This window comes from Bombyx mori, chromosome 15 (assembly GCF_030269925.1).
Source record: "Bombyx mori chromosome 15, ASM3026992v2".
In the NCBI taxonomy this organism is placed as follows: domain Eukaryota; kingdom Metazoa; phylum Arthropoda; class Insecta; order Lepidoptera; family Bombycidae; genus Bombyx; species Bombyx mori.
The window spans coordinates 12,082,336-12,109,840 of NC_085121.1; the positions used below are offsets into that span (position 1 = coordinate 12,082,336).

General features: G+C 36.3%; 1 protein-coding gene across 1 annotated transcript in view; it reads right to left on the reverse strand.

Annotated features, from left to right (window-relative positions):
• Window positions 1-27,505, reverse strand: part of LOC101737390 (heparan-sulfate 6-O-sulfotransferase 2) — a 129,263-nt gene that overhangs the window by 45,954 nt on the left and 55,804 nt on the right. The window contains exons 4-7 of the mRNA XM_004924553.5: window positions 16,690-16,815; window positions 14,527-14,609; window positions 11,547-11,791; window positions 5,380-5,564 (exon numbers count right to left, since the gene is read on the reverse strand). Coding sequence (XP_004924610.3) covers window positions 5,380-5,564; window positions 11,547-11,791; window positions 14,527-14,609; window positions 16,690-16,815 — 639 coding nt within the window. The remainder of the gene's footprint in view (window positions 1-5,379; window positions 5,565-11,546; window positions 11,792-14,526; window positions 14,610-16,689; window positions 16,816-27,505) is intronic.

The following is a 27,505-nucleotide window of genomic DNA, read 5'->3' on the forward strand; positions in this document are numbered from 1 at the left end:
GGCACTTCGCTATCGTAAAAAGTGGATAATTTATAAATGCAACATTTTATTGGTTTTATTTATTTCATTAACGTTTTAACTCTGCGTTAATTAGTTACACTGGTAGAAGAAGAACGATTTTTAATGCTACCAAAATCCGCGATGTGAATTCGTGAAGGTACATATGAGCAGGGAAAGAGTGCATTCACTTTAAATGCCATTTTATCATCTATATTTACATATCTATATATTAATACGTGAAGCAAAAACTTTGTATCCCTTTTTACGAAAATTGCGCGGACGGAGGAGTATAAAATTTTCCACACTTATAGAGAATATAGAGAAGAAGTGCACAATGCTAATATGTTTTTAAAATAATGCATAAAAGATACATTAAATCAATAAAGAAAACATTACACACACTATATAAATGTATTTGACGCACACACGCATGCATACTATTTATTGTCAAACTTTTGTTCTTGACGTCTGTGGTCAAATTGAGAATAGATTAAATATATGTTTGTCTTTGTTAATATTTTCTATAGTGTAGTCTTGGCGAAATTTGTGATTATAGAAGTATAAAATACAATCATAATAGTGTACAAACTTACTATTCCAATTAATTATAGTCGAATTTCGACTACTGCGGGACCTCTAGTCATCTCAAAAAGTTTTCATGTTCAAGATTAGTATCATACCAAATTTTGATTTTCTTGTTTCGGCCATGACGAAAGATCTCATTAATCGATATTTATTTGATACAGTATTGACTTTTTACACACCCGAAATATATTCAACGGTAACGGGTCATAAGGAAAAGGGTAACTGAATTGCGCCCTTTCAAAGTTTCCGCAAAACGGTTGGAGAAACCGCCCTTGATATGCCCATAGATTAGGAACCCAATCTATTCCAACATTTATTTACAGCCCCGAGGTCGAGTGTATGGGACGAGGTCACAAAAATTTCACTATTTGTAATAATATAATGAAATACCCCTCACTTGTAAAATGCCTCATTAGTGGTACGGTCGGTGCGTGACGTTACAATTAGATTTTGTAATTCGATTAAAAAAAACCAATAATGTAAACATTAAAGTAATATTTCTTTCGACTTTGTACTAAGAAAAGCGATCTCTTTTATGCAAAAAAAAATATTTTTCCGTCACTCCGAATCTAGATAACATTTTGTTGAGTTCAATGGTATTTTGATGATCTCCATTTTGTAGATTAGCAATAACCACAACGAACCCGAGGTTACATTTTGACCAACAGAAAATTATCGGTGAATGAAATAAATTGCAATGACTGCGGTCGGCTGTCTCACTATCAGTAGATAACCTAAACTGGGGGAGGTTCATTTCCGAGACAATCTCCTTGTCTTACTAATTCAATTGGTTTTCAAAAAAATTTAAAGGAATGTACCAAACAAGGTAGTAGTCGGTAACATTATTTAAAAAAAAAAAAAAATTCTCCATAATGTTCTATCCGGTATCGAATAATAAAACTAAATAATAAGTATACAGTTACATATTTAAAATTTTAAATATCTACATATATATCGCACTAGTGACTTCGTTATTAAAATAAATAATAATGTACCTTAAATTAGATTTTTAATAAAGGCTATCTTATCTTATCTTATTTTAAAGGCTATCTTATCTTATTTTCATACTTTTCGGGTAATTACCGCAGATTGTTGAATTATTTCTTCTCGCAATCCTTTCTATCGCTCAACGAAACTGCCACAAAGTAAAATTTTGTTTTCAGTATTCATTTCGATTAACATTCATGGAGAAGATACGTCTATTCCGCCAAGTAGCACGGCTCTCGCCCTGTGGAACTATCACAAATCCAATAGGATTGGGAACGTTGATCCAATTGAGCCGCTTTGAATGTGCGCGTAAAAATCAATTAACGAAACGCGGTCTTTTCGATTGCATTTCTTGCATATGCAATGGTGGTATTTTCGATTGCATTTCTTGCATATGCAATGGTGGTATTTTCGATTGCATTTCTTGCATATTCGTTCATGAATTTTTGAGTAATTGCTCATTGAATCGATAGTGCCAAGACGTAGTTCTCAAATGTAGTAAAAAAATCAAGATCTGTTTTAAAATAAAAAGGGGACAGCTCACACACGGTTATCGTTTGGATCACCTGTGCTATGGAAACCAGACACTAATATACACAACGGCTGTAACAGTTAAAAGTACTGAGTTTTAGTACTATAAAAATATATCACAAAAACTGTAGTTATAATATTTTTTTAAGGATTTTATGACCTGGTAACTAAGACTTTTAAGTCATGTCTTATTTTAATTTACATTCTTAATTTTATGAAAAATGATAATATGGAGTGAAATGAAATGAAATGAAGATGATTAATTTGAGACATCAATCAACTGGTATGAAATTAAATGAAATGAGATGAGATGATATGGGATGAAATATAATCTCAGTAAAATGGTGGTCATTTACTGAGATTTTTCCAGTGGAGTTTTTGGAGGATCCCGAGAGGTTGTATTACGTCTAGCGGCTTTGTTTCATTTTCCCACTCTTGTGCATTTTCACAGATATGAAACAGTTAATAAACTACCGTTATTACATATTTAAACCTGAAACAACACTAAATAGACAAAATAAAACAAATCACACAACATCACTCCTCGCGTTCCCATCAAAAAGTCCCTGTAGTTATAAAAGTGAACTATGTCATAGATCATAATTTAAGATGGCTACTCTAAGAGCATTTCTTTGAATAAAAACTTCAAAAATTAAGTCGCAATTCACTTCTTCACTTCTTTTGAACTATTCTGTGCCAATTTTATTTCGAAACTGATTTCTTTCCGTACAATAAAGTCGAAGTACTTAAACTAGTGAACTCAGCAGAATCCCAATGGACAACATGTGCACTATCGCAGACCTTTGTTACTGCATGAGCCAAATCTTATAATAAAACGTATGTACCATGGTTAGTTTAGTCTAAAATCGACTTTTTGGCAGCTTCCTATTTACACGTAGTTTTATATTTATTTCGGTAGTATTTTCGGATGAGTTTTGTATTTTAAATGCAAGTGCAAAATCGCCAAAGGTAAATACATTTTTTTATTAACCTTGTAGGCAGGCACCTGATGGTAAGTGCTTACCGTCGCCCAGGGACTCCAGCAACGCCAAGGACAGAGCCGATCCGCCACCTACCATTTAATACTCTCCACAATCCTCCCTTGTAGAAGGACATGTCATAGCGCTCGGGAAACACAGTGGAGGGGAGCTCATTCCAAAGCCAGATGGTACGTAGCAAAAATATTACATACGTTAGACGTTATTTTATTCACTGAACTACGTTGAAAAACATAAGAAAAAAAAATCAGAACAATATTAACCGCAGTCATAACAATATTAACTAAAATATTTTCTTGGGTTTTCGCAACACGTATACATAATTAAAATCTATATATTAATACGTGAAGGAAAAACTTTGTATCCCTTTTTAAGAAAATTGCGCGGACGGAGGAGTTTGAAATTTTCCACACTTATAGAGAATATAGAGAAGAAGTGCACAATGCTAATATTTTTTAAAAATAATGCATAAAAGATACATTAAATCAATAAAGAAAACATTACACACACTACATACCTAGCACACTATTTGACGCACACACTATTTATTATCAAACTTTTGTTCTTGACGTCTGTTGTCAAATTGAGAATAGAATATAGTTTGTCTTTGTTAATATTTTTTATAGTGTAGTCTTGGCGAAATTTGTGATTATAGAAGTATAAAATACAATCATAATGTACAAACTTACAATTCCAATTAATTATAGTCGAATTTCGACTACTGCGGTACCTCTAGTTACTTTTATGATTTAATCGCTGTTTTTTATTATTTAATTAATTATTTAATTTAATTTAAATTAATGTGTGTATGTATGTGTATATGTATGTGTACATATATGTATATGTATTTCACTGGATTGGTACTTGTACTTTTTTGTGTTTAATGTATCGCACTGTTTATTTGTTTTTTGGTGTACAATAAAGAATACTCTCTCTCTCTCTCTCTCTTAGCTTAGCTTACTTAACTTTGCTTTCTAATAAAAATGCTATTTCTAAAGTCAAAACTGCAGTAATAATTTGATCAAACGTTACGAGAGAGCCGACTCCGCTATTCTCCGTTCGTTTTGATTGTCTCGGTGTCGCTGATCCGTTTCGAAACGGGCTAAAACCGTTTTCGTTCAATGGAAATCGATCGGATAGCGAAGCCGGTATGTACCGATTTTTATCTCACAGCTCATTGGCGTTTTTCGTACTTCTGAGCTTTACTAAGCTAATACGTTTTTAAAGAGAATGCGTTTACAGACAGCATCATCATCGTCATTATCCTGCCCTTCTCCCAGTTACCTGGGGTCGGCGCAACATGTTTCCTCCTTCCATACTCCTCTATCATATACCATTTCTTCGCTCACTGTCCTCTTACCCATGTCGTCTTTCACGCAATCAATCCATTTACAATTAATTTTATTCGTATATAAACAATTAAAGAATGCAGAGTTTTCATGTATAATTGTCGTTATGGCATCAATGATACCCGTAGAAAATTTTCGAATTGACAAACACTTTTGTACTCTAATGTACCCTGAACGGATTAAAATACTACAGTTTACTTTCTTATTCATACTTAAAACCTTCGTATTAATAATTTAATGTTTTGTTTCCTTTCACTAACGAGACATCGAATTTTGAGAACGAACTAGCAGTAAAAATCACTTACTATACTCGACGATAAATATTACACACCCTGCAATACATAGCTTCGTGCGACAGAGATAACGCTCTACGAAGCCGAAATTTGACGGTTGTCTCTTTCTAAAGTCGATGTGCAATATTTAACGTCGAGTACTGTATTTATATATTAATACGTGAAGCAAAAACTTTGTATCCTTTTTTACGAAAATTGCGCCGACGAAAGAGTATGAAATTTTCCCACACTTATAGAGAATATACAGAAAAAGTGCACAATGCTTTTTTTTTAATAATGCATAAAAGATAAATTAAATCAATAAAGAAAACATTACACACACTACCATGTATTTGACACACACACGCATGCACACTATTGTTTAATGTCAAACTTTTCCTATTGGAAAAAGTCTAAAGTCAAATTGAGAATAGAATAAATATTGTTTGTCTTTGTTAATATTTGTCTAAAGTGTTGTCTTGGCGAAATCTGTGATTATAGAAGTATAATAAATAGTCTTTAACAATAGAACCATAATAATGTTCAAACTTATAATTACAATTAATAATAGTCGAATTTCGACTACAGAGGGATCACTAGTATAGGTACTTAAGACGGCTTGGATCAGACCTTCGTGACGCCTTTAGAAATTCTTACCTTTTAAACATAAGGTTCTTGGCGAAATCGTAAAGCTCCAAGTCTAAGGAGTTCAGCTGCTGAATGCGGGCCACCTGCGCTGGCGAGAGGGCCGCCAGCGTCGCTCCGGACACGGTCGCGTTGTGTTGCGTGAACGGCACAGCGAACAATAGGTTGAACGTTTCCTCGAACACGTACTGGGATTTCTGACACAAGAGAAAACGTATTCATAAAAATAAAAATCAAACATACCAGTATTAATAAATTTAATCTTTATTTTGTACTACTTGACCCGGCAGACTTCGTAGCGCCTCAATCGACAAATAAAAGACCTAAACTTTTGTATAAAATAAACTTAAAGCAAACAAAAGGAATCCGTCCGACGGGGGACACATCAAAGGGAAAACAAAGTTGTTATTTTTATTTAATTCCGAGCATTTTCATATTTATCTAATCCTTTTAAACCTTCTCTGGACTTCCACAAATAATTTAAGACCAAAATTAGCCAAATCGGTCTAGCCGTTCTCGAGTTTTAGCGAGACTAGCGAACAGCAATTCATTTTTATACATAACTAGTCAGGTCATAAGTATTGTCACACAGTAAAAACTTTTCTTTTAGAATGCTGGCCACAAAAAAGTTTATTGAATTCGAATTTCGAATTGTTCATGAAAATAAAAATTTATACTTTTAAGAATTTTACTCATTTTTAAATATGGAGTGGACGCTTAAAGAAGACCGCGTTGCAGTTATTGCGTTGCATCGTTGCGGTTACGCGTCAATTCAAAATTTTAACATACTGAAAAATTTTAATATAACCAAAAGATTCGTTTATCGTACCATCAAACGATACAATGAAGACTCTAGTGTAGATGACAGGTCAAGAAGTGGTCGCCCTCGGTCTGTTAGGACTCCAGCAGTGATAAAAGCTGTGAAGGCGCGAATTCAAAGAAATCCCAAACGTAAGCGGAAACTGTTGGCCCTTCAGATGGGGTTAAGCAGAACCACGGTGAAAAGGGTGTTAAATGAAGACTTAGGGCTTCGGGCATATCGAAGAAAAACAGGGCATCGTTTGAATGCTCGTCTAATGGACCTGAGACTGAAGAGATGCCGCGCTTTGTTGAAGCGGTACGCGGGAAAAAAATATCGGGAAATTCTTTTTCGGATGAAAAAATTTTTACCGTAGAAGAGAGCTACAACAAACAAAATGATAAGGTGTACGCACACAGTAGTGAAGAAGCGAGCAACCGTATTCCGCGTGTCCAACGAGGTCATTTTCCATCCTCGCTCATGGTATGGTTGGGAGTTTCTTATTGGGGCTTAACAGAGGTACATTTTTGTGAGAAAGGTGTAAAAACGAATGCAGTTGTGTATCAAAATACAGTCCTGACGAACCTTGTGGAACCTGTTTTTCATACCATGTTCAATAACAGGCACTGGGTATTCCAACAAGATTCGGCGCCAGCTCATAGAGCGAAGAGCACACAAGACTGGCTGGCGGCGCGTGAAATCGACTTCATCCGGCACGAAGACTGGCCCTCCTCCAGTCCAGATTTGAATCCGTTAGATTACAAGATATGGCAACACTTGGAGGAAAAGGCGTGCTCAAAGCCTCATCCCAATTTGGAGTCACTCAAGACATCCTTGATTAAGGCAGCCGTCGATATTGACATGGACCTCGTTCGTGCTGCGATAGACGACTGGCCGCGCAGATTGAAGGCCTGTATTCAAAATCACGGAGGTCATTTTGAATAAACTTTAGTGTCATAAGAATCTATGTTTTGTTAAGTTCATTTTGGTATATGAATGGTTACATAATGAATAAACTTGTTTCAATTATTTTACATTAAACATGTGACAGAATTTATGACCTGACTAGGTATATATAGATAGATGCCTTTATAGGCGGATGCCTTTATACGGCCCACCTAATGGTGAATGTTTACCGTCGCCCATGGACTTCAGCAATGCCTGGGGCAGAGCCAAACCTCTGCCTACCGTTATCTTAATGTAAACTTAATGCCTCTTGATATTTTTTAACACAATTATACTTACTTATATATAACCTGCATAATCTATACTAATATATAAATCTAGAGTTGTTTTTATGGATGTTCCGTTATAACTACTGAACCATGCATCCGATTGACTTGAAACTTGGCATCCATGTAGAAAATACATGTACTTAATGGATAGGCTAATATTTATATCAGTGTTGGACTCCCTAATAATAATGACATTAAATAATAATGTTAATTTTAAATGCCTAGCGATGCGGGCGAGTACGGCTAGAGTATTATAATAATTAGTAAATTCTTTTATCTTACTACAGATAGTTTTTTTTTACGTAATCTTTAGGTACAACACCAAGACACAGAGCAACAATATTTTCTTAGCAATTATAAGAAGGAAAAAATGTATAGTGATAGTTCAGCCGTTTTTCTTGTAGAACGAACACACCCTCGTCAGGACAGTGACGCGTCACGATCAAGCGGACCGTATGATACAAATTGTATAAGATTTATCTGATCGGAATCAATGTCGGTGCACACAATGTGTTCTCGCCGGCGGTGACAGCCCCCGTTCGGGCTGGCCAAGCAGAAACGTAAACTATTGTGTATGATCACGAAACGAAGACAATTTACTTTAGTTATTGAAGGCGCTGTTTAGTCGATCGTTTTTTTTAATGCTGTAGATGGATAGAGGGCTACACGTGCGTTCAGCCTATAGACGTGATACACAACGGTCATATCCACGCGTGCGAACTAACAATAAACCCAATAGCTACTACCTCTTGACAATCGCAATATGCTACTATAATACTCAGTGACTACGTACTCCATTTTATGGTCATTTGTGTTGTCTTATACGACATAAACAGTTTTGATGTGGTTCTATTCTAAGAATTGTTTGAATTTTTACCATCGCACCGCCCGCCACCGAAGTAGAGTTCATCCACACTACCTGGAGCCACTGGGTTCATCCACAGTGCGTTTCCAGAGATATTTTTTTGTCATTTACAGTGCCTTCACGGTATTTCCCGAGCGCTATGACGTCCTCCTTCAAGCGAGGCTTGTGGAGAGTATTAAACGGTAGGCAACAGCTTGGCTCTGCTCTTGGCATTGCTGACGTCCATGAGCGACGGTAACCACTCACCATCAGGTGGGCCGTATGCCCGCCTGCCTATACGGCAATAAAAAACTAAAAAAATGCCACCACAACAACTTCTTGAAATAAATTTTACACTGGCTCGGCATATTCGGTGGCGGGTCTCAATTGATTTCAATTTTGAAGGTTTTTACTGAATTCATCGTAATATTTTATTCATGTAGTTTTAGAAATACTAAAACCAATTAAATTGGGCCTAAGAATCCCTATTGTATATCTTAAGTGGCACGTAATCACGCCTTAATTTTTTTTTATCGAATCACGTATGTTTTTTTTTTAATTTTATAGTGTTTATGTTTGAAGGAAAATAAATGACAACAATTGATGATTAAATTATCTATTATATTAAAATATAGAATTAATAACTCGAGGTTTCAAAACACGTTGGTCTACAAAACTTTAACGACACGCAGCGCGATAGGAACTAACAAAAATACGAAATTTTATATACACATTTCTGATAATACTTTTACTCATTAACTCCCAACAAGACCATTCGGACTTCTTTGTAATAAATAATTACTTACCATCTCCAAATGAAAGATATCAGAAGGAGGAATTATTCCTAAGAGCAATTGCAAATAAAATAATTCCAACGGTACGAATTAGCCGTTTTGAATAATATATTATTATGCAAATCTCGAACAAACGGAAAGAACAGGAAAGTATCCGAAGAGAGATCCCCAAGCAAAAGTCTCGCATTACGACCAAGATAAGAACTGAATATTCATTGAAGACAAAAAGCGACATGAGCTTAGCGCCTCCGGTTCGCCGACAAAGGACGACTAAGTGCAAATAATAGACGCTTATCTCGGTCGGGGGGTCGCGGCACTTGAAGCAGAATTGCTAATGGGGATAAAGCATAAATAAAACATAACTGTTCTTCACCAGTTTCATATGACACGTATCTGAGAAATATAACCAGGAAAACGTATGCAAAGAAAGAGTGTAGTTTTACCGGCGGTAGCTTGTCGTGAGCCTGGGCATAAGCGATTAATGAATTTTGCCCACTGAGTTTCTCGCCGGATCTTCTCAGTGGGTTGTGTTTCCGACCCGCTGGTAGATTCTGCAAAGCACTGCTCTTGCTAGGGCCAGTGTTAGCACCACTCCCGGTTTGAGGCCCATAAGCTCACCTACACGTCAAGGAGAAGCTGAAATAGCCTCTCAAGGCTATCAGCATAGGTAGGAAAAAAGAAGAGAAAATATGAATAAACCGAAATGTTATCCTTAAATAATGAAAAGCGAAATCCAGATTTGGGTCAAAGTCAATAAATAAAAACAATTAAATCAAAGCCAACGAAGTAGATTTAGATTATTGATGCAATGACGCAATACCGTTAACGAAGATTATGACATGGCCTTCTGTAGTTCACATACTGGTTGGCAACACTAAAAATTAAGTTCCATTCAATTATCCCTGTCTTCCCAACAATTGAGTTTTATTTATTTTATCTTCATCATGCATTAATATATTGGTTTTGAAGAATTTGCAAGGTATCTCAAATAAATAACTACATACTAATCATAAATTTCTCTAAAAAAGAACACATTTCATAATACGTACAAAAAATAAAATTTCATATTCTAGCATGTAATTAATATAAGAGTTCCAATTCCCGTTTTTTCGTTATTAAGTACCAAACACGGTATAATATTACGATTGCTATATTTTCCTGAAAATTTTGATCCTCACGTCCTTCGTACGATGTTTAAAAATGTCCTGTGTGTTTGTTTCGCTAAATACTGTGTATATGGGTCGAATATTGTGGTATTGATTGTCCCCTTGACATTATTTCTATGACAGATCGATATATACATTGATATTAATTATAATAACAAAAAGATATGATGCTCGTTGTAACTGACTCCAATTAATCGATTTAAATATTTTTTTTGTGTATTTAATTGTATATAAGGTCGAGAATCGCATGAAAACTACTCGACTATATTTGATGATTTTTTCTGTGTTTAAATAAATATACTTCAGATAGTTTAACGCTACAAGGAATTCGATACTACTAAATTTAAGGCAGACGGAACCGCGAACAAAACCTAAATATATTAATACACTAGCAACGGACACTAAATGTAAATATTAAAAATGGCGTTCGCTTCCACAACTACCGATTCGTATCGACATTTCACTAGAAATAAAGAGTTCACTAAAACACCTCGTAGAATGCCGTTAACGTTGCCGGAGACTTCCTTTCTCGGTCGAGACGTAAACACCGGTGTTACTCAAGTTTTATGAACACTTACCATACAACGCAGGTCTAAAATGGGATGAAGCCATCGCTTCGCTTTTAGACGTAACGAATAGTGTTCTACAAGGCAACGTTATAAGTGAAGTAGTATAAATATCTCGCAAAGATGTTTTGACAGTCATAGTAAATGTTACACAACTTTTACGGAACGATCAATAATAATTGTTTAGAACGTGAATGCTGTACAAACTATAAGTTTTTTTTTTTTGAAATTTGTTATTTTATACGTAGTGAAATTCCGCTGTGATTTTTTTAAACTTTTCTATCATATTGTTGTATCTGTGGTTACCGGAGTTAAATACCATAATGTAAATAATGCTGACCACCTTGAGTATAGAGATCAGAGTCTGTATTGTGTCGTATCGAGCCTGTTCTACCATTTACACCGGAACGCATAACTGCTTCGCAGAAGAAATCGTGTTGCAGATTCGTCGATATCGTCATAAAACTAAATAGACCTACGAATATTCATTATCACACTATATAAGATTTTTTTATTTTATTGCTGAGTTGGACGGACGAGCTCACAGCCCATCTGGTATTAAGTGGTTACTGGGACCACCCACCTTGAGATATAAGTTCTATGGTCTCCATTTAGTTATAATGCTACTAATGTATCACTTACACTTTCATATTATTTTTTATTATTACCTACGTATTTTATTTAAAAAAGTAAATAGTTGGACCACTAAACTTTACCAACATCTAAATATAAAATTGATTTATTATTATTAGAAAACGTACTTTTTACTACTTACTTTTTGATATTCGGTTAGTCCAAAATACGCCATTGCAGCCAAGTTTCTCTTGGCAGAAGCGAGTAGCACTCGATCAGAGTCGGTCGTTCTATGCCTCAGGGTTCCGTTGTAGCAGCCAACAAGAGCCAAGTCCGCCAGCATTCGAGTTTGGCGGTTGTTCGCTAAATTCCAAGGGCAGGACATGAACTCTTCAAGCGTAACGCCCCGCCAGGAGTCGCCCATGTAACACGAGGGGACTTCGTAAGCTGTGGACAAAAGCTTTTTTAAAAATAACTAACATCGATTCATTGGCTGATGCAATAAGTACATGATATAGGTCAAACCTAGACTGCGTTCTGCGCTTATATATTCTACTGGACTACAAAACGCTCATTCATCGTCTTCTAACCCTCGAAATGAAGATATAGAGAAACATACCGAATCCGCTTTTTTATTGCTTAGTTGGGTGGACGAGCTCACAGCCCACCTGGTGTTAAGTGGTTACTGGAGCCCATAGACATCTACAACGTAAATGCGCCACCCACCTTGAGATATAAGTTCTAAGGTCTCAAGTATAGTTACAAAGGCTGCCCCACCCTTCAAACCGAAACGCATTACTGCTTCACGGGAGAAATAGGCAGGATGGTGGTACCTACCCGCGCGGACTCACAAGAGGACCTAACACCAGTGGACATGCTAACCAACTCTTGGAACGGACAATTAGGTTTTGAATTTTTTCTGAAGTCTTACGTAACACAATCGGTAGCTTGTTACAAAGACATTGACACGAAAAACACAGACCAACAAACCAATCTAAAATAAAATACCGTAAATATACCAAACCGTAGTTGTGCCCATTTTGGTAAAAACCATATTTAAGTCCCAGTCCCAAGTTAGGTCCAGTCTGCTTATGGATGTTACTGACCTTTTGTTCATGACGATGCCTACATAGATAGCTTTGTAACTAGATGTACATATAACTTGAGAGAATTTACTCGAGAAATTTTTATTGCAGGTCAGTGGGTAAAGACGCAAATATTTCAGTTCATTCAGTTATAAAATCTTCATCGATAAATCTAGTGTTGACTTTGTTATTTATTTCTCGCGGTAGAAATAGACAGGGCATTGGTACAGTGTGAGGTTCTCAAGACCCTCTACCATAAGTAACAAGTCCACCTAATTACGGAAAAAGATTGGCATACATCATGACCAAGTTTTAATTATCGATAAATGACATACACTATTCCTTCCAATACATATTTTTCTATTAAATTTACGATTACAATCAAACATGATCTATGTAACTATGAGAAACTAAAATAAAATAAAACCGTATCAAATACAGACAATCAACTCTAGCGAATAACAATTAAAAAACCAGACGGTCATGGACAGACAAGAGCATCACATAATTAACCTTGAATTTTATAAAGAGTTCAGTAAACCCGCATCGATCAATTAAAACAACACAGAAGCCAGACGAAATAGTAAAACAAATTCAATGTTTGTTGTTTTAATAAAAACGTAATTAATGTTAATGATTTCGGCCAAAGTTTCGTTAATGAGCTAACCGTTACGAGTCACGCGTCTACTTTCACTGTTTAATGCTGAAACAATGCATCAACTGTATTTCTGGTTTGTGAATAGTTAATCTGAAGCTGAAACATTAAATATGTTCGAGTGGTATTTTTTTTAATTATTTTTTTCGAAATATATCGGCAAAACCAGGCAAAGAGAAGGAGTGCGTAAATGCCAAGTCATAAACACTGGAAACGGAAATTTTAATAGTATATGATATTTCGTAGTTGCAATGTATACAAACGAGACGTGTGCAGACACTGTTAAATTAGTGCAAGCCATAGAATATCATTAAACTTGTGTCAAATGAATTTGCTGCAGATGCAAAACAACAATTGGCCTCCAAGTTTTACACTGAACAGACTAACGTAGTCTAAACCCAGACACTAAATTGTTGAAGTGCACGTTTATTTAGCGTTTCAAGTGCAATTTGATTCCAGCGCTTTGCGAGATACGCCAACAATTTCCGAGGAATGGTTGGCTAGCTAAAGAAATATGGTTAAGCGAGGAAATAATTTTCTCTTCATACTTAAGATACATTGCCGTAACCGCGTAAATTATGTTCGAGGAAAAAAGTAGATAAACATATAAATATATAGCATAAAATGAATTTATTTAACCAGTAACAACTAAACTTGCGCTTTTTTTTTTCCTACCTAAGCTGGTAGCCTTGAGAGGCTATTCCAGCGTAACCTTAACTAGTAGGTGAGCTCACGGGGCTCAAACCTGACGACGTTGCTAACACGAACCCTAGCAAAAGCCGTGCTTCGCAGAATCTACCACCGGATCGGAAACGCGACCCACTGAGAAGATCCGGCGAGAAACTCAGTGGGCTGTGTCTGAGGGTTAGATTTGCGCATTAATATATTATATATATCACTGCTTATATAATAATATGGTATTTCTTGAAACAGAAAAAATAACGAATTTCACAACTTTTTTAATAATAAAATATACCCTAAAATATACCCTATATATAATATAGTTTTAATAGCTGGTAATTAATTATCCTAATTACGTTTTCCCGATTATAGTTTATCTAGCTTCTGTTGTTGCGATATTTCCCAAAATTTGGCCAGATGTTATAAGTCCCATAATAATTTGTCTACTGGATTTGTTTCAGAAATAGTTCCTTCATAACTTTCTCGTTACAAAATAATGGGATAGCATAGATTGATTAATAGATTATTGGTATATATTAATGATGTTTTGATATCGAGCCTTCTAGAGAATTTCTTCGAAGAATTAATTTTAATTTAGAAAATAAACTGCTAGTGCGCGTAAATGTAGTCGAAGAATGTAGAGAAGGATTATCGCCATACAATACAAGCCATTCTCTTGACCATTGCCTTAATATTATAGTACTTTAATTATTGTTAATTGTCTTTAAGCTTAACAATTGTTGTGATAAAAATTGTGTTACCTGTGGCGGTTCGTCCTTGACACCAGTGACGGGAGCCCTTCCATGTGGCTCCTCGTTTCACGTGACGATACTCCGACAAATACCTGTCAAACGAATATAATACGTAGTTATTCTTAATATACCATTAATAGATTTGTTGAGACGTCATGTCATGTTTTCAAACATCGCGGTGTTTGAAAAAGGGTCGTATGACATCTAGTTTGCTGAAATACGATAAGACTCTAGTTTAAGATGTCAGGAGGAATATACAGGAACATATCCGTTCAAACATACGCTATTACCAAAATGGTATGGATATAGCTGTAGCTTCTTCTTTCTTCTACTTTGGCGTTCCCTTATTACTGAGGATCGCGACCACATGTATGCAAGTATTTCCATGAATAATCGGTCCGCTGCGAGCAAGACCGCCTATATGATCCCTATATATTATATACTGTAGGGGCATAAATTCCATTTAAAAAAAAATAGAGACATAGGGGAACACCGGAACATTGTATTGTGTCAAAAATATACACTAGGCGTCCGCGGTTCAGAAGTAAGATGCCCAATCTCCTTACGCCATTACGTATTGCTTGGTTAATGCCCATTTTTGGAATGATACGATGAATTCACACGAATCACTACGACCACGAAACCGGCATGCGACAATGCAATTGGGATTGAGTCTAAAGGTATTTATGTACGGTTCTGTTTGCATAACCATCTGCGCGAGTAAAATATTGTTTTCATTATCAATAAACACGCGTTTCTATCGATATGTCAAATGACGTGTAATTATGTGCCCCAATCGGGCTCGCGTGCTTACTCCAATTTACAGACTGACATTATGAATAGTATCGTAATGCTTAGAGTTATGATTGATTTCCTTCCAAAACGTTGATATCTTTTTAAATTCACGATGATGTCATATTAATGTTTTTTCTATATATATTCTCTTTAGAATGTGAGCGTAATACGGAAGGTTATTTGTATCGTCATTCTGCCTATAACGTACAAAAAAAGGACTTTGTTAAAAAAAAACAAGCAGCCATCAGCAAATATTTAAGACATAAATAAGTTGGAGTAGGAATAAAATATAACAAGTATTTAAAATATAAATTAGTTGGTGTAAGAATAAAATATTAAGATATTATTACTAGGGAACAGTGGTAGTAGCAGGTCATTGGCTTCAATTAGCCGAGGCAAGAAGTAGCTATTCAGAGTACATATGTACTAATTTATAAAATTCCTGATTAATAGCTTTCTATGCCATATAGATATTCTATGCCATACGCCATATATGCCATATCAACACGAAACGAAACTGAAGGAATTGTGATAAATTGAGATTTTTCTATTCACTTAACAACGCAAACAAACTCTTTGCCTTTTTAATATAGCCAGGTGTAATAGCTGAAGCCGGTGCGTCCTGTATCGTGCCAAATATCAATTTCACGAGCGATTTAGAGAGTATTTCAACAAATTAAGTGGACTGATATAAAATGTGACATTCGTTGACAGTGAAGTAGGGAGGATGTAATAGGGTTGGACCGGCCATTTTCACGAGAGAATATAGCATCAAAATGTCAGGTTACGAATCCAGATGAATAATTTTGCTCTGAGTAAATAATTTGTCATCGGCTCTTTTGTGGCAAGTTCATTTAAATAGACACAAGAACTTTAAGTTTAAAGTAGATTATAAGACTGCAGTAAATTTCTTTCTTAGACATGAGTCACAATACGCCAGAAAATATGTCTTCTAAGACATTTCTATCTATACTAATATTATAAAGCTGAAGAGATTGTTTGTTTGAACGCGCTAATCTAAGAAACTACTGGTCCGATTTTAAAAATTCCTTCAGTGTCCGATTTTAAAAATTCTTTCAGTGTTAGATAGCCCATTAATTGAGGAAGGCTATATAACATCATGGTAAGACCAAAACAAGTGAAGAACCAATAAAGAATGTTTCAAAATAAGGGTTTAAATAGCTCCTTAACATTCTTCAAAAATATTTTCACTTTTTACGTAAATGAAGTGGGGAGTAAAATTTAGCGTTATTCCAAAGTAACTATTCCACGCGGACGGAGTCGCGGGCAAAAGCTAGTATATCATAAAACAGTATTTTTATGACAAAAATAACATTTTATCACTATTGAGGGAAAAAAAGCAGATTCTATAATTACCTAGCAACTGGCTCCCTCAGCAGTGTTATGTAGAAGTACCTCCGGTGGACGGCTGAGCCCTCGTGTCGGTCCAGTTCTCCGCCTACGCACGCCGTCAGCTCCGTGAAATCAGCGTGAAGACCGCACCTGAAGACAAACAAGTTCATTAGTACTCGCACGAAGATAACGAGACATCATTTCTTTCGTCTTTTTATTTATTTATTTTTATTGCTTATATGGGTGGACGAGCTCACAGCCCACCTGGTGTTAAGTGGTTACTGGAGCCCATAGTCATCTACAACGTAAATGCGCCACCCACCTGAAGATATAAGTTCTAAGGTCTCAGTATAGTTACAACGGCTGCCCTACCTTTCAAACCGAAACGCATTACTGCTTCACGGCAGAAATAGGCAAGGCGGTGGTACCTACCCGCGCGGACTCACAAGAGGTTCTACCACCAGTAATTACGCAAATTATAATTTTGCGGATTTGATTTTTATTACACGATGTTATTCCTTCACCGTGGAAGTCAATCGTGAACGTTTGTTGAGTACGTATTTCATTAGAAAAATTGGTACCCGCCTAGGCGCCTGCGGGATTCGAACACCGGTGCATCGCTCAACACGAATGCACCGGACGTCTTATCCTTTTAGGCCACGACGACTTAGGCACGACTTAGACGTCTGTCAGGCACCATTCGGTAGATTCTACGAGCTTACTATTCCAATAATCTAACGAGTGCCTAAAGTGTAATTTAGCAAATCAATTTGTTTCAACGCATTTTTACTGTTGCATTCGACATTTTGAAATTTACAACAGAGTACACAAAACACAAATGTGTTTTATTTCACAGCTCAGACTCAAGAGACAAAATGCAGCACTAGAAAACCTGAAAATAGCTCGATCCCCGCAAAAGGTTTGTAGACCACCGCATTACATAAGAGGACGGTCGCCGTATATGGGTCACGGAGAATAGCTTTGTCCGCGCTTATAGGTATGCCATTTTGTTCCACAACTATCGATGTGCTGAACAAAATAACAAAAGTGGAAATCGTACGCCACATATTTCACGGTTGTAGAAAATAAATCCAAACAGCACGGCCGCGACACGTGGTACACGAACCGAGCCGAAAGACAACCAACCGACAAGCCAATCGAAGCGTGAACGCGCAGATATACAACGTACGTACCGCGGAACTAGCGTGCACTTTCGTTAGCCACATACATATTCATCGCTGTGTTCATTACACCGAATCAAATTAATTTATTGTTATGGATTTAATTATGTTATTTTGACTACATTCAATATAGGCATTTTTTTATTTTTTTTTATTAGGTTCACACAACTGGATAAAATCTGCACACTTAAACATTGAATTCATTTACATAAAATAATACATTATAAAAATTCACCCTTTTAGGTGTGAAAACATCTTGCTTAAGAACGTTTGTGCTTAAGATAAAAATATCGTTAACTAATATTAAATTAAGAGAAAGAAAACAAAAAAATGAAAAAACTGCATATAAAAAACTTACAATATCTGGTATCGCATACTGGTGGTAGGACCTCTTGTGAGTCAGCACAGGTAGGTACCACCACCCCGCCTATTTCTGCCGTGAAGCAGCAACGCGTTTCGATTTGAAGGGTGGGGCAGCCGTTGTAACTATATTAAGACCTTAGGACTCATATCTCAAGGTGGGTGGCGGCATTTACGTTGCAGATGTCTATGGGCTACGGTAACCACTTAACATCAGGTGGGCTGTGAGCTCGTCCAGCCATCTATGCAATACAAATAAATAAAAAATAATATATATTCACTACTGCACACGATGATCAGAACTCCTTTCATGTAACATGTCCTAAAAAACATATAATTAGCGTTACAACACATTCCATTGTAATCGCGAACTAAAACAATTACGTATAGATATTTTGTTTATTATAATTTCTGTCTGCTAGTTCCACTCCGTAATGTTTATCCGTAAAATCGATATTAATTATCGTTATAACGGGTTATTAGTATTTTATGATACGCACATGTAGAACTATAAACATAAACATACGTACATACATCGATGCCAATCCCATTATACTAATTACTTAACTGATGCATAACAAATCGATTATATGATCGAAGTAGGAAAACGTTCGGTATATTGGTATATTACAATCGATTCGGCGACGACACTATAAGTCTTCGAATCAAGATAATGTTTGTTTTATAGGTATTATATAATTTTTGTATATATAATTATAAAATAGGTATTATATAAGTTTTGTTTGCGGTAGACAGCGGCTTGGCTCTGCCCCTGGCATTGCTGAAGTCCATGGGCGACGGTAACCACTCACCATCAGGTGGGCCGTGTGCTCGTCTGTCTACAAGGGCAATAAAAAAAGTCAACGCGAACATTAAATAAAATGGCAGTCTAGGCCAGTCTATAGTATAACCATTTTCGGTAGGCTATATAAAGAATATAAATTCTTAGTAAAATATCTGACTCTTGTTATGACGAAGCGATGAGTCAAGGAAACATTGTACGGAGCTTTTTAAAAGTTTTAAAATTAGCATGTAGTTTGTCGGGACACTAGGGAAACTTTTCCATGGAAAATAGTAATGTATGAAGTCGTCGTGGCTTAAAGGACAGAACTCTCAGTGAAGGTGCTATTATCAAGCCATGTGAATAGTCACATCGCTTGATAATCGCATAGGCCGATGTTCGAACCGCAGGTAGGTTTAATTTTTTTTAAATGTAATACGTATTTGATTTGTATATGAAGAAACAAAATAATGTGTAAGGAAATAACCTGAAAAAATTATAAATAGTATAATTTCTGGGATTTGCCTATTTCTGCCGCGAAGTAATAATGCCTGCCGTTTACGGGGACCTTGAGCTCGCTGAAGCCCTCTGAGCGATAACAATAAATATAATAAAAACTTTGCAAGCGCGGTACCTATAGACAAACACAGGGGTTACAACACTTAATAGAAAAGTTCGCTCCGAGGAAAATAAATCATGAAATTATTTCAAGCAATAACCTCGAGGGAGTACGATATTAGAAAGACACAGAGAACTAAAGTATATCCGTTGATCCAGATCTTCGGGCTATTCACGTATTATTTGTAACTAGTGGTCCCGCAGTAGTCGAAATTCGACTATAATTAATTGGAATTATAAGTTTGTACACTATTATGATTCTATTTTATACTTCTATAATCACAAATTTCGCCAAGACTACACTATAAAAAATATTAACAAAGACAAATAATATTTAATTTCAGTGTATTTAATGTATTCTCAATTTTACAACAGACGTCAAGAACAAAAGTTTCACAGTAAAATAGTATGCATGCGTGTGTGCGTCAAATACATGGTCTGTAGTGTGTGTAATGTTTTCTTTATTGATTTAATGTATCTTTTATGCATTATTTTAAAAATATATTAGCATTGTGTACTTCTTCTCTATATTCTCTATAAGTGAGGAAAATTTCATACTCCTTCCTCCGTCTGCGCAATTTTCGCAAAAAGGGATACAAAGTTTTTGCTTCACGTATTAATATATAGGTAGATATTGTGACAAAATCTCATAATATCATCATTACGTTGAACTTGTAAACTGCGACATATGCAAGTGTCGAAAACCGGAATGACTCCGGGAAACATTTATTTTTTCATTCTGGCGTGAAGCCATATTCGATTCACTTTATCTATTTTTACAACCATAATTGTTTCGTGAGTTTGAAACGAAAACGTTAAAATTATTTGTCCACGTTCATGAACTTTCTCCTCTACAATTCCGTTGGGTATTATTTTCTTTCACGTTCAACTGAACGTGTCAACTGACGTGCGTCTTCAATAATCGTTTCTTTCTTCTGTAACGATTTATGTTCGAAAAACGAATGAAGCGTACGTTCAAAAACGTGACCAAGAAAGCTATAAAGTTTTCTATATACATATATATATATATCGATAATTACAATAAAAAAAGTGTGTGTGTGCAAGTCACACACGGTAGAAGTGAAACATATAAAAAATAAAAATAATCGCAAAGCTCAACCACTCCGCAGTGCAATGGAGCAGCCTCACCCTGGGGGAACCGCCTGCATGCTCACGGTATCCCTCCGCCAGGTAAATATGATTTAGCAAGAGAAATATGAGAACGTTTATCAACTGTGTAACATCTCGTCACCACGATTCAGGATTTGTCGAATACGTGCAGCGACATCTGTTGATAACAAACTAAATAGAAATAAAAGTATCTCTGGGCGCTCCGAGCCACGACAGCGTGCACGGACGCAAAAACACACTGAATTAGTAGGGGACGCGAGACCGTCTGGAGCGCTTCGTGATTTGTCGGCGCGGCTCGGAGCCGCTTCGGCAAGCCAATCGCGGCACACTTATTTTTTCGTTTCGTTTCATTTCGTTTCATCGAGTTTGAAATCACATCACAACGATTCTAAAGAAGTTACACTTCAATAATAATAATAATAAAAAGAAAAGCGAGCGATTATATCTCATAATTGCCGTACCCCACTCGCTACAACATAACCCGTCGTATTTTTATTATGTGCACATTACATGTTTTTTTTTTTCAATTTAAACATAAACATGCTTTACGAAACAGTTGTCGATGTGCGATTAAATTTAACGAACAGACCCCAAACTGATAGCGTCCATTAGCCGATGCACAAGTAAAGCGTGACGATAACGATTCCCATGGGATATTCGAGCCAACATTGGCACGTCGCCACCTTGTACGGTGCAGAATGTCGACCGCACTCTCGCTGTGGTTCATTCACCGAGAATAATATCTAGTTGCCTATGTTCCAACACTAACGAAATACATTAGCTACATTAATATTAGACTAGATTATTTTTACCTATCTGACCCAGGTGACGAGGTAACGCAAAGTCGCCGTCGAAACATATCTTTTCGGATCACCCGGATCCTCTCTCGGTGCTTTTAGGTTCCTCGAGCACCGATCTTTCGACGAGTTCGACGAGGACGGTGACCTGAACTAACCCATAGACACAGCCCACTGAGTTTTTCGCCGGATCTTGTCGGTGGGTCGCGATTCCGATCCGGTGGTAGATTCAGCGAGGCACTGCTCTGGCTAGGGGTAGTCTTTTGTTTTTGTTAGGTGTGTGGACCAGCTCACGACCCACCTTGTGTTAAGTGGTTACCGGAGCCCATAGACATCTACAATGTAAATACCGCCACCCACTTTGAGATATGAGTTCTCAGGTCTCAGTATAGCAGCTACACCGGCCACCACAACCGTGAAACCGAAACGCATTACTACTTCACGGGAGAAATAGGCGGGGTGGTGGTCCCTACCTTGCCGACTCACGGGAGGTCCTACCACCATTCTTAGCATATTTTCTTAAGAAGAGCCCGTCAGCTTATCTATCCGTCTTGGCGTAGCTGGAATAGCCCCCTATGCTAAAAGCGAATAGGAAGGGCCAACAATTGTTTTTTTATTTGATCGGTTCCAGCACCCGGCACCCGTTCTGGTAAAGCGCTGACATTTGAGGAAACAAAAGAACCACGATCATTATCTGCTGAACAAAAAGCTCGTGGTAACAACACTGATCGATCAATAGCCAGCGTCAAGCTTTAAGTGAGGACGGCAATATATCTTCCGAGATTTTACTAAAAGGATTTTTTTGTGTAAGTCGATTAGATAGATGGAATATAATAAAAATAGGTAAAGAAGAAACGAATGGGACTTATAACAGTTACTTTTTATGTGAGGCATTTGCTTATTTGTGCTCGTAACCTGTAAAAATTGATCGATATTATATGTAACTATTTGAGTTTATAGCATTTTTTGCGATAGGTTTGCGATAATTAAAACAATACGAAAACTGTAAAGCAATCGAACCGTGCGAAATAATTAATGACAATATTAAACACGAGATTAAACCGTACAAACAGTTTCAATTATAAATCTAACTTTAGATTTTAGTCAAATATTACATTTAATATGTACGTTCGTTCTTTACCTTCTATATATATAAAAATGAATTCGTTAGTCTCGCTAAAACTCGAGAACGGCTGGACCGATTTGGCTAATTTTGGTCTTAAATTATTTGTGGAAGTCCAGAGAAGGTTTAAAAGGTGGATAAATGAATGAAAATGCTCGGAATTGAATAAAAATAACAATTTTGTTTTTCCTTTGATGTGTCCCCCGTCGGACGGATTCCTTTTGTTTGTTTTAAGTTTATTTTATACAAAAGTTTAAGTCTTTTATTTATCGATTGAGGCACTACGAAGTCTGCCGGGTCAACTAGTTATAAATAAAACACATAAGTATTATTTAATCAGGCCTTCAAAACGTTCGACTGTGAGCACCTTAGATTAGAAATTACGAGGTAAACAATAATTATGACCAATTTGAGATGATTGTTTACAATGTTATCGCGAAGCACCCCGGGGGCCGCAAACGTCGAGAGAGACTAATGAGATTTACCTTCGACAATATAAAAGACATGATTGCCAAAAAGCGAACTATTTTATAACCAAGCGTCACGCCGATTTTTTTATTTATTGCTTAAGTGGGTGGACGAGATCACAGCCCACCTGGTGTTAAGTGGTTACTGGAGCCCATAGACATCTACAACGTAAATGCGCGACCCATCTTAAGATATAAGTTCTACGGTCTCAGTAGAGTTACAACAGCTGCCCCACCCTTCAAACCGAAACGCATTACTGCTTCACGGCAGAAATAGGCGGGGTGGTGGTGCGGACTCACAAGAGGTCCTATCACCAGTAATTACGCAAATTATAATTTTGCGGGTTTGATTTTTATTACACGACGTTATTCCTTCACCGTGGAAGTCAATCGTGAACATTTGTCAAGTACGCCACCACCCACCCACCTTGCGATATAAGTTCTAAGGCCTCACCTTTCAAACCAAGACGCATTACTGCTCCACGGCAGAAATAGGCGCGGGGTGGAACTTACCCGCGCGGACTCAATAAGGATCGCATTTGTTTTTTGTTTGTTGTTTTTTTCATTTCATTGGAAGACGCGTGTTGGAGACTTCAGAGGGGGCGGTTCGGAACTACACACAAACTTCGCTATCAATTTCTTCTCGTGCGAGCGGCGAGTGATCTAAACCGAGCTAGTTTTCTCAGTTGTTCCACGCTACACACATACTTTGTTTTCGTAAACTTCTAAATAGGAAAAGGGTTCGTGTTAAAACTATTCCCATCTGTTCTGTTCGTGTTGCGGCTAACTACAACATTTACTTGGGATCGTACAAAAGTGTTTTAAAGTCTTCAACTATGATATCCTTCCAAATGATATTCTCAGGCCTATTAATATTAATTGTTTATTAATATAATATAATATAAGCCTTTATTAACAATCTAATTTAAGTTACATTTTTAATACACTTATTTTCTAGTTTTATTATTCGACACCGGTTTCTTGATCGTCTTGCTGTACAGCATAGGCCTCCGCAATTGTTTATTAACTTTAGTCTATTCTAAACATGTAAATATTGTATGTAAATTTTTATCTGCTAATAATATTTATCAAGTAGTTAGTCTAACATATATTTGTTTGTGCTGCTCTTAAAACCACAGATTCGCGTATGGAAAAACCGACCAAATTTATTTGTATTTAAATTTAGTATTTTTTTCCTCTCCCTCTTTTGTAAATACTTTGACAAAATCAATGCCAAAGGCGTTGGAGCCAAATACTTTATAAAAAAAAAAAAAGTCTAACATATTTCAATCGACTACTAATTACATTCTAAGCATAAAGTAACGATAAGTTTAGAATATATTTCTTCAATTTATGTTTCAAACAGTACCTTTATTATAATTCCTAATCTACTCGTCTGAATCAGCATATTATTATGTAATAATTAAATTAATGCACACATATCAAATACGGTCTCCAGACAATTTTATTTCAACATTAATTTCTATCGAACCGTTAAAAAAAAAAGTTTTTATCTTCTTCATCTGAATTGACGAGCCAAAACCCGTGGCGACGATAAAACTAATTTGGGAGCCGGATAGGATTTCGTGGACCCTTCAACGCATTAACGTGATGCGAACGCGACAAAGAAATTACTCCGTCCTCTTATTTCGACTCCTTTCGTGTGTGACGAAAACGTACCGTATACCGTAATCCTAACATAATACCGTGGATTACGTGTTTGCGAGAGAGCCTAATTGCTGAATTGTTCCAAGCGAAATGCTCACACGAAAATAACATTCAGGAACAGTTGAAACGTATTGTTTGTTGAACAACGCATCTCGTGTGTGAGCCTCGAATGCGCTTTAGAAATTCAGTAACGCGTTTCGATTCGATTCACAACGCGCATAATTAATAATATCAACGACACGTGCATTTGCAATACAAATTTTAATATTATATATTATATATTGCTGAGACGCAGTCTAATAATATAGTTAATCAAATATGCAAACATATGCATTGAATATAATTGCACATAGTTTACTGGTGCGGTGCCGCGGTGGTAAGTATCTATATATTAATACGTGAAGCAAAAACTTTGTATCCCCTTTTTACGAAAATTGCGCGGACGGAGGAGTATCAAATTTCCCACACTTATAGAGAATATAGAGAAGGAGAGCAGAATGCAATATTTTTATTTAATTATGCATAAAAAATTCATTAAATCAATAAAGAAAACATTACACATACTACCATGTATTTGACACAACACATATACACATACTCTGCCTTTATTGTCAAACTTTTGTTATTGTTGAAAGTCTGTGGTCAAATTGAGAATAGATTAATATTCTTTGTCTTTAATACTATTTATCTATAGTGTAATTTTGGCGAAATCTGTGATTATATTAAAGAAGTCTAATAGTGTTTGACAATATAACCATAATAATGTTTATAAATAAAATTTCAATTAATTAATAGTCGAATTTCGACTACTGCGGGACCACTAGTGTATTTTAGTTAGATCGCATTTCTGCCGTGAACCAGTCAGGTGTTCAAGTTTAAAGGCCGGATTATATTACCGATACTTCGATCTCATCAAGATGAGTGGGTCATGATGAATCAAGATGGGTGTATACAATAAAGTGTCCGTTATAAGATAGCTGCTTGTCTCAACCTGCAATACCTTTACTAACATAGCTGGTTATATGCTGTTTAATTAGTATCATTTATACAGTCACGTATTTTATTTGATTTAAGATCTTGTTTTTAATTCACACACTTTTAGTCACACAAAAAATACAAAGTCGACCTTTGTACCATATCACAGAATACAATGAATAAGTATTGATTTTTTATTATACAATAAATTGAAATAATGTATCCTGTCACGAATATAAGGCACACAAATTTAAAGACATCTCATGTGTTCAGATCCGTCAAACGCTACACAACGTGTACAGCAGTCGGGAAAAAATTAAACACTAACATAAACTTCAAAACCAAACCTACTTCTAATCTATATATTAATACGTGAAGCAAAAACTTTGTATCCCTTTTTACGAAAATTGCGCGGACGGAGGAGTATGAAATTTTCCACGCTTATAGAGAATATAGAGAAGAAGTGCCCAATGCTAATTTTTTTTTCAATAATTCATAAAAGATACATTGACTCAATAAAGAAAACATTACACACACTACATACATGTATTGGACGCACACACGCATGCATACTATTTATTGTCAAACTATTGTTCTTGACGTCTGTTGTCAAATTGAGAATAGATTCTTTGTTAATATTTTTTATAGTGTAGTCTTGGCGAAATTTGTGGTTATAGAAGTATAAAATCCAGCATAATAGTGTACAAACTTACAATTCCAATTAATTATGGTCGAATTTCGACTACTGCGGAACCTCTAGTAAATAATAATTTCATCTCATGCAATATTCATTCAACAAGAAGCACTGATGCGTACAATACCGAGGAGAGAATAAATTTTAAGCGGGTCAACAAAACGGATATTATTTACATCGAAGAGTTTCTTCGAGTTCTCGATAAGAGGTATCAGTAGGAAACGCCTCGGCATTATCCGGATAATCCGGACAAGTTGCCGGCAGTGGCGAAGCGAAGCACCAACTCCTTTGTCGAATTCAGCCTTCAATAAATATCTCTGCGAATAAGATTCTTACGAGAACTGAATATCAGAACTAAAGGAAATCAGCGTATATTGCTTTTTTTTAAGCACCAGATATAAAGACACAGAAAGTGTTTATTTTTAATAAACTTATTTATTTAACTGTCGCACGAATTTTTACATGCAATGTCTATTTTAAATAAAACGAACTTTGATAATATTAAAATACATTTGCAATTAGATCGATTAAGAACGCAATCTTTCGTTGTGAAATTTAACAGCATTCAAGAATAATCTTCTGAAATTTCTACATAATTCTATTATTGCTTAGATGGGTAGATGAGCTCACAGCCCACCTGGTGTTAAATGGTTACTGGAGCCCATAGACATTTACAACATAAATGCGCGACCCATCTTTAGATATAAGTTCTAAGGTCTCAGTATAGTTACAACGGCTGCCCCACCCTTCAAACCGAAACGCATTACTGCTTCACGGCAGAAATAGGCGGGATGGTAGTAAATACCAGTAATTACGAAAATTATAATTATGCGGGTTTGATTTTTATTACACGATCTTACTCCTTCACCGTGGAAGTCAATCGTGAACATTTGTCAAGTACGCATTTCATTAGAAAAATCGTTACCTGCCTGCGGGATTCGAACACCGTTGCATCGCTAGATACGAATGCACCGGACGTCTTATTTTTTAGGCCACGACAACTTCTACTAACGAAACGTAGCTTCTACATTTAGCTGTCATAATC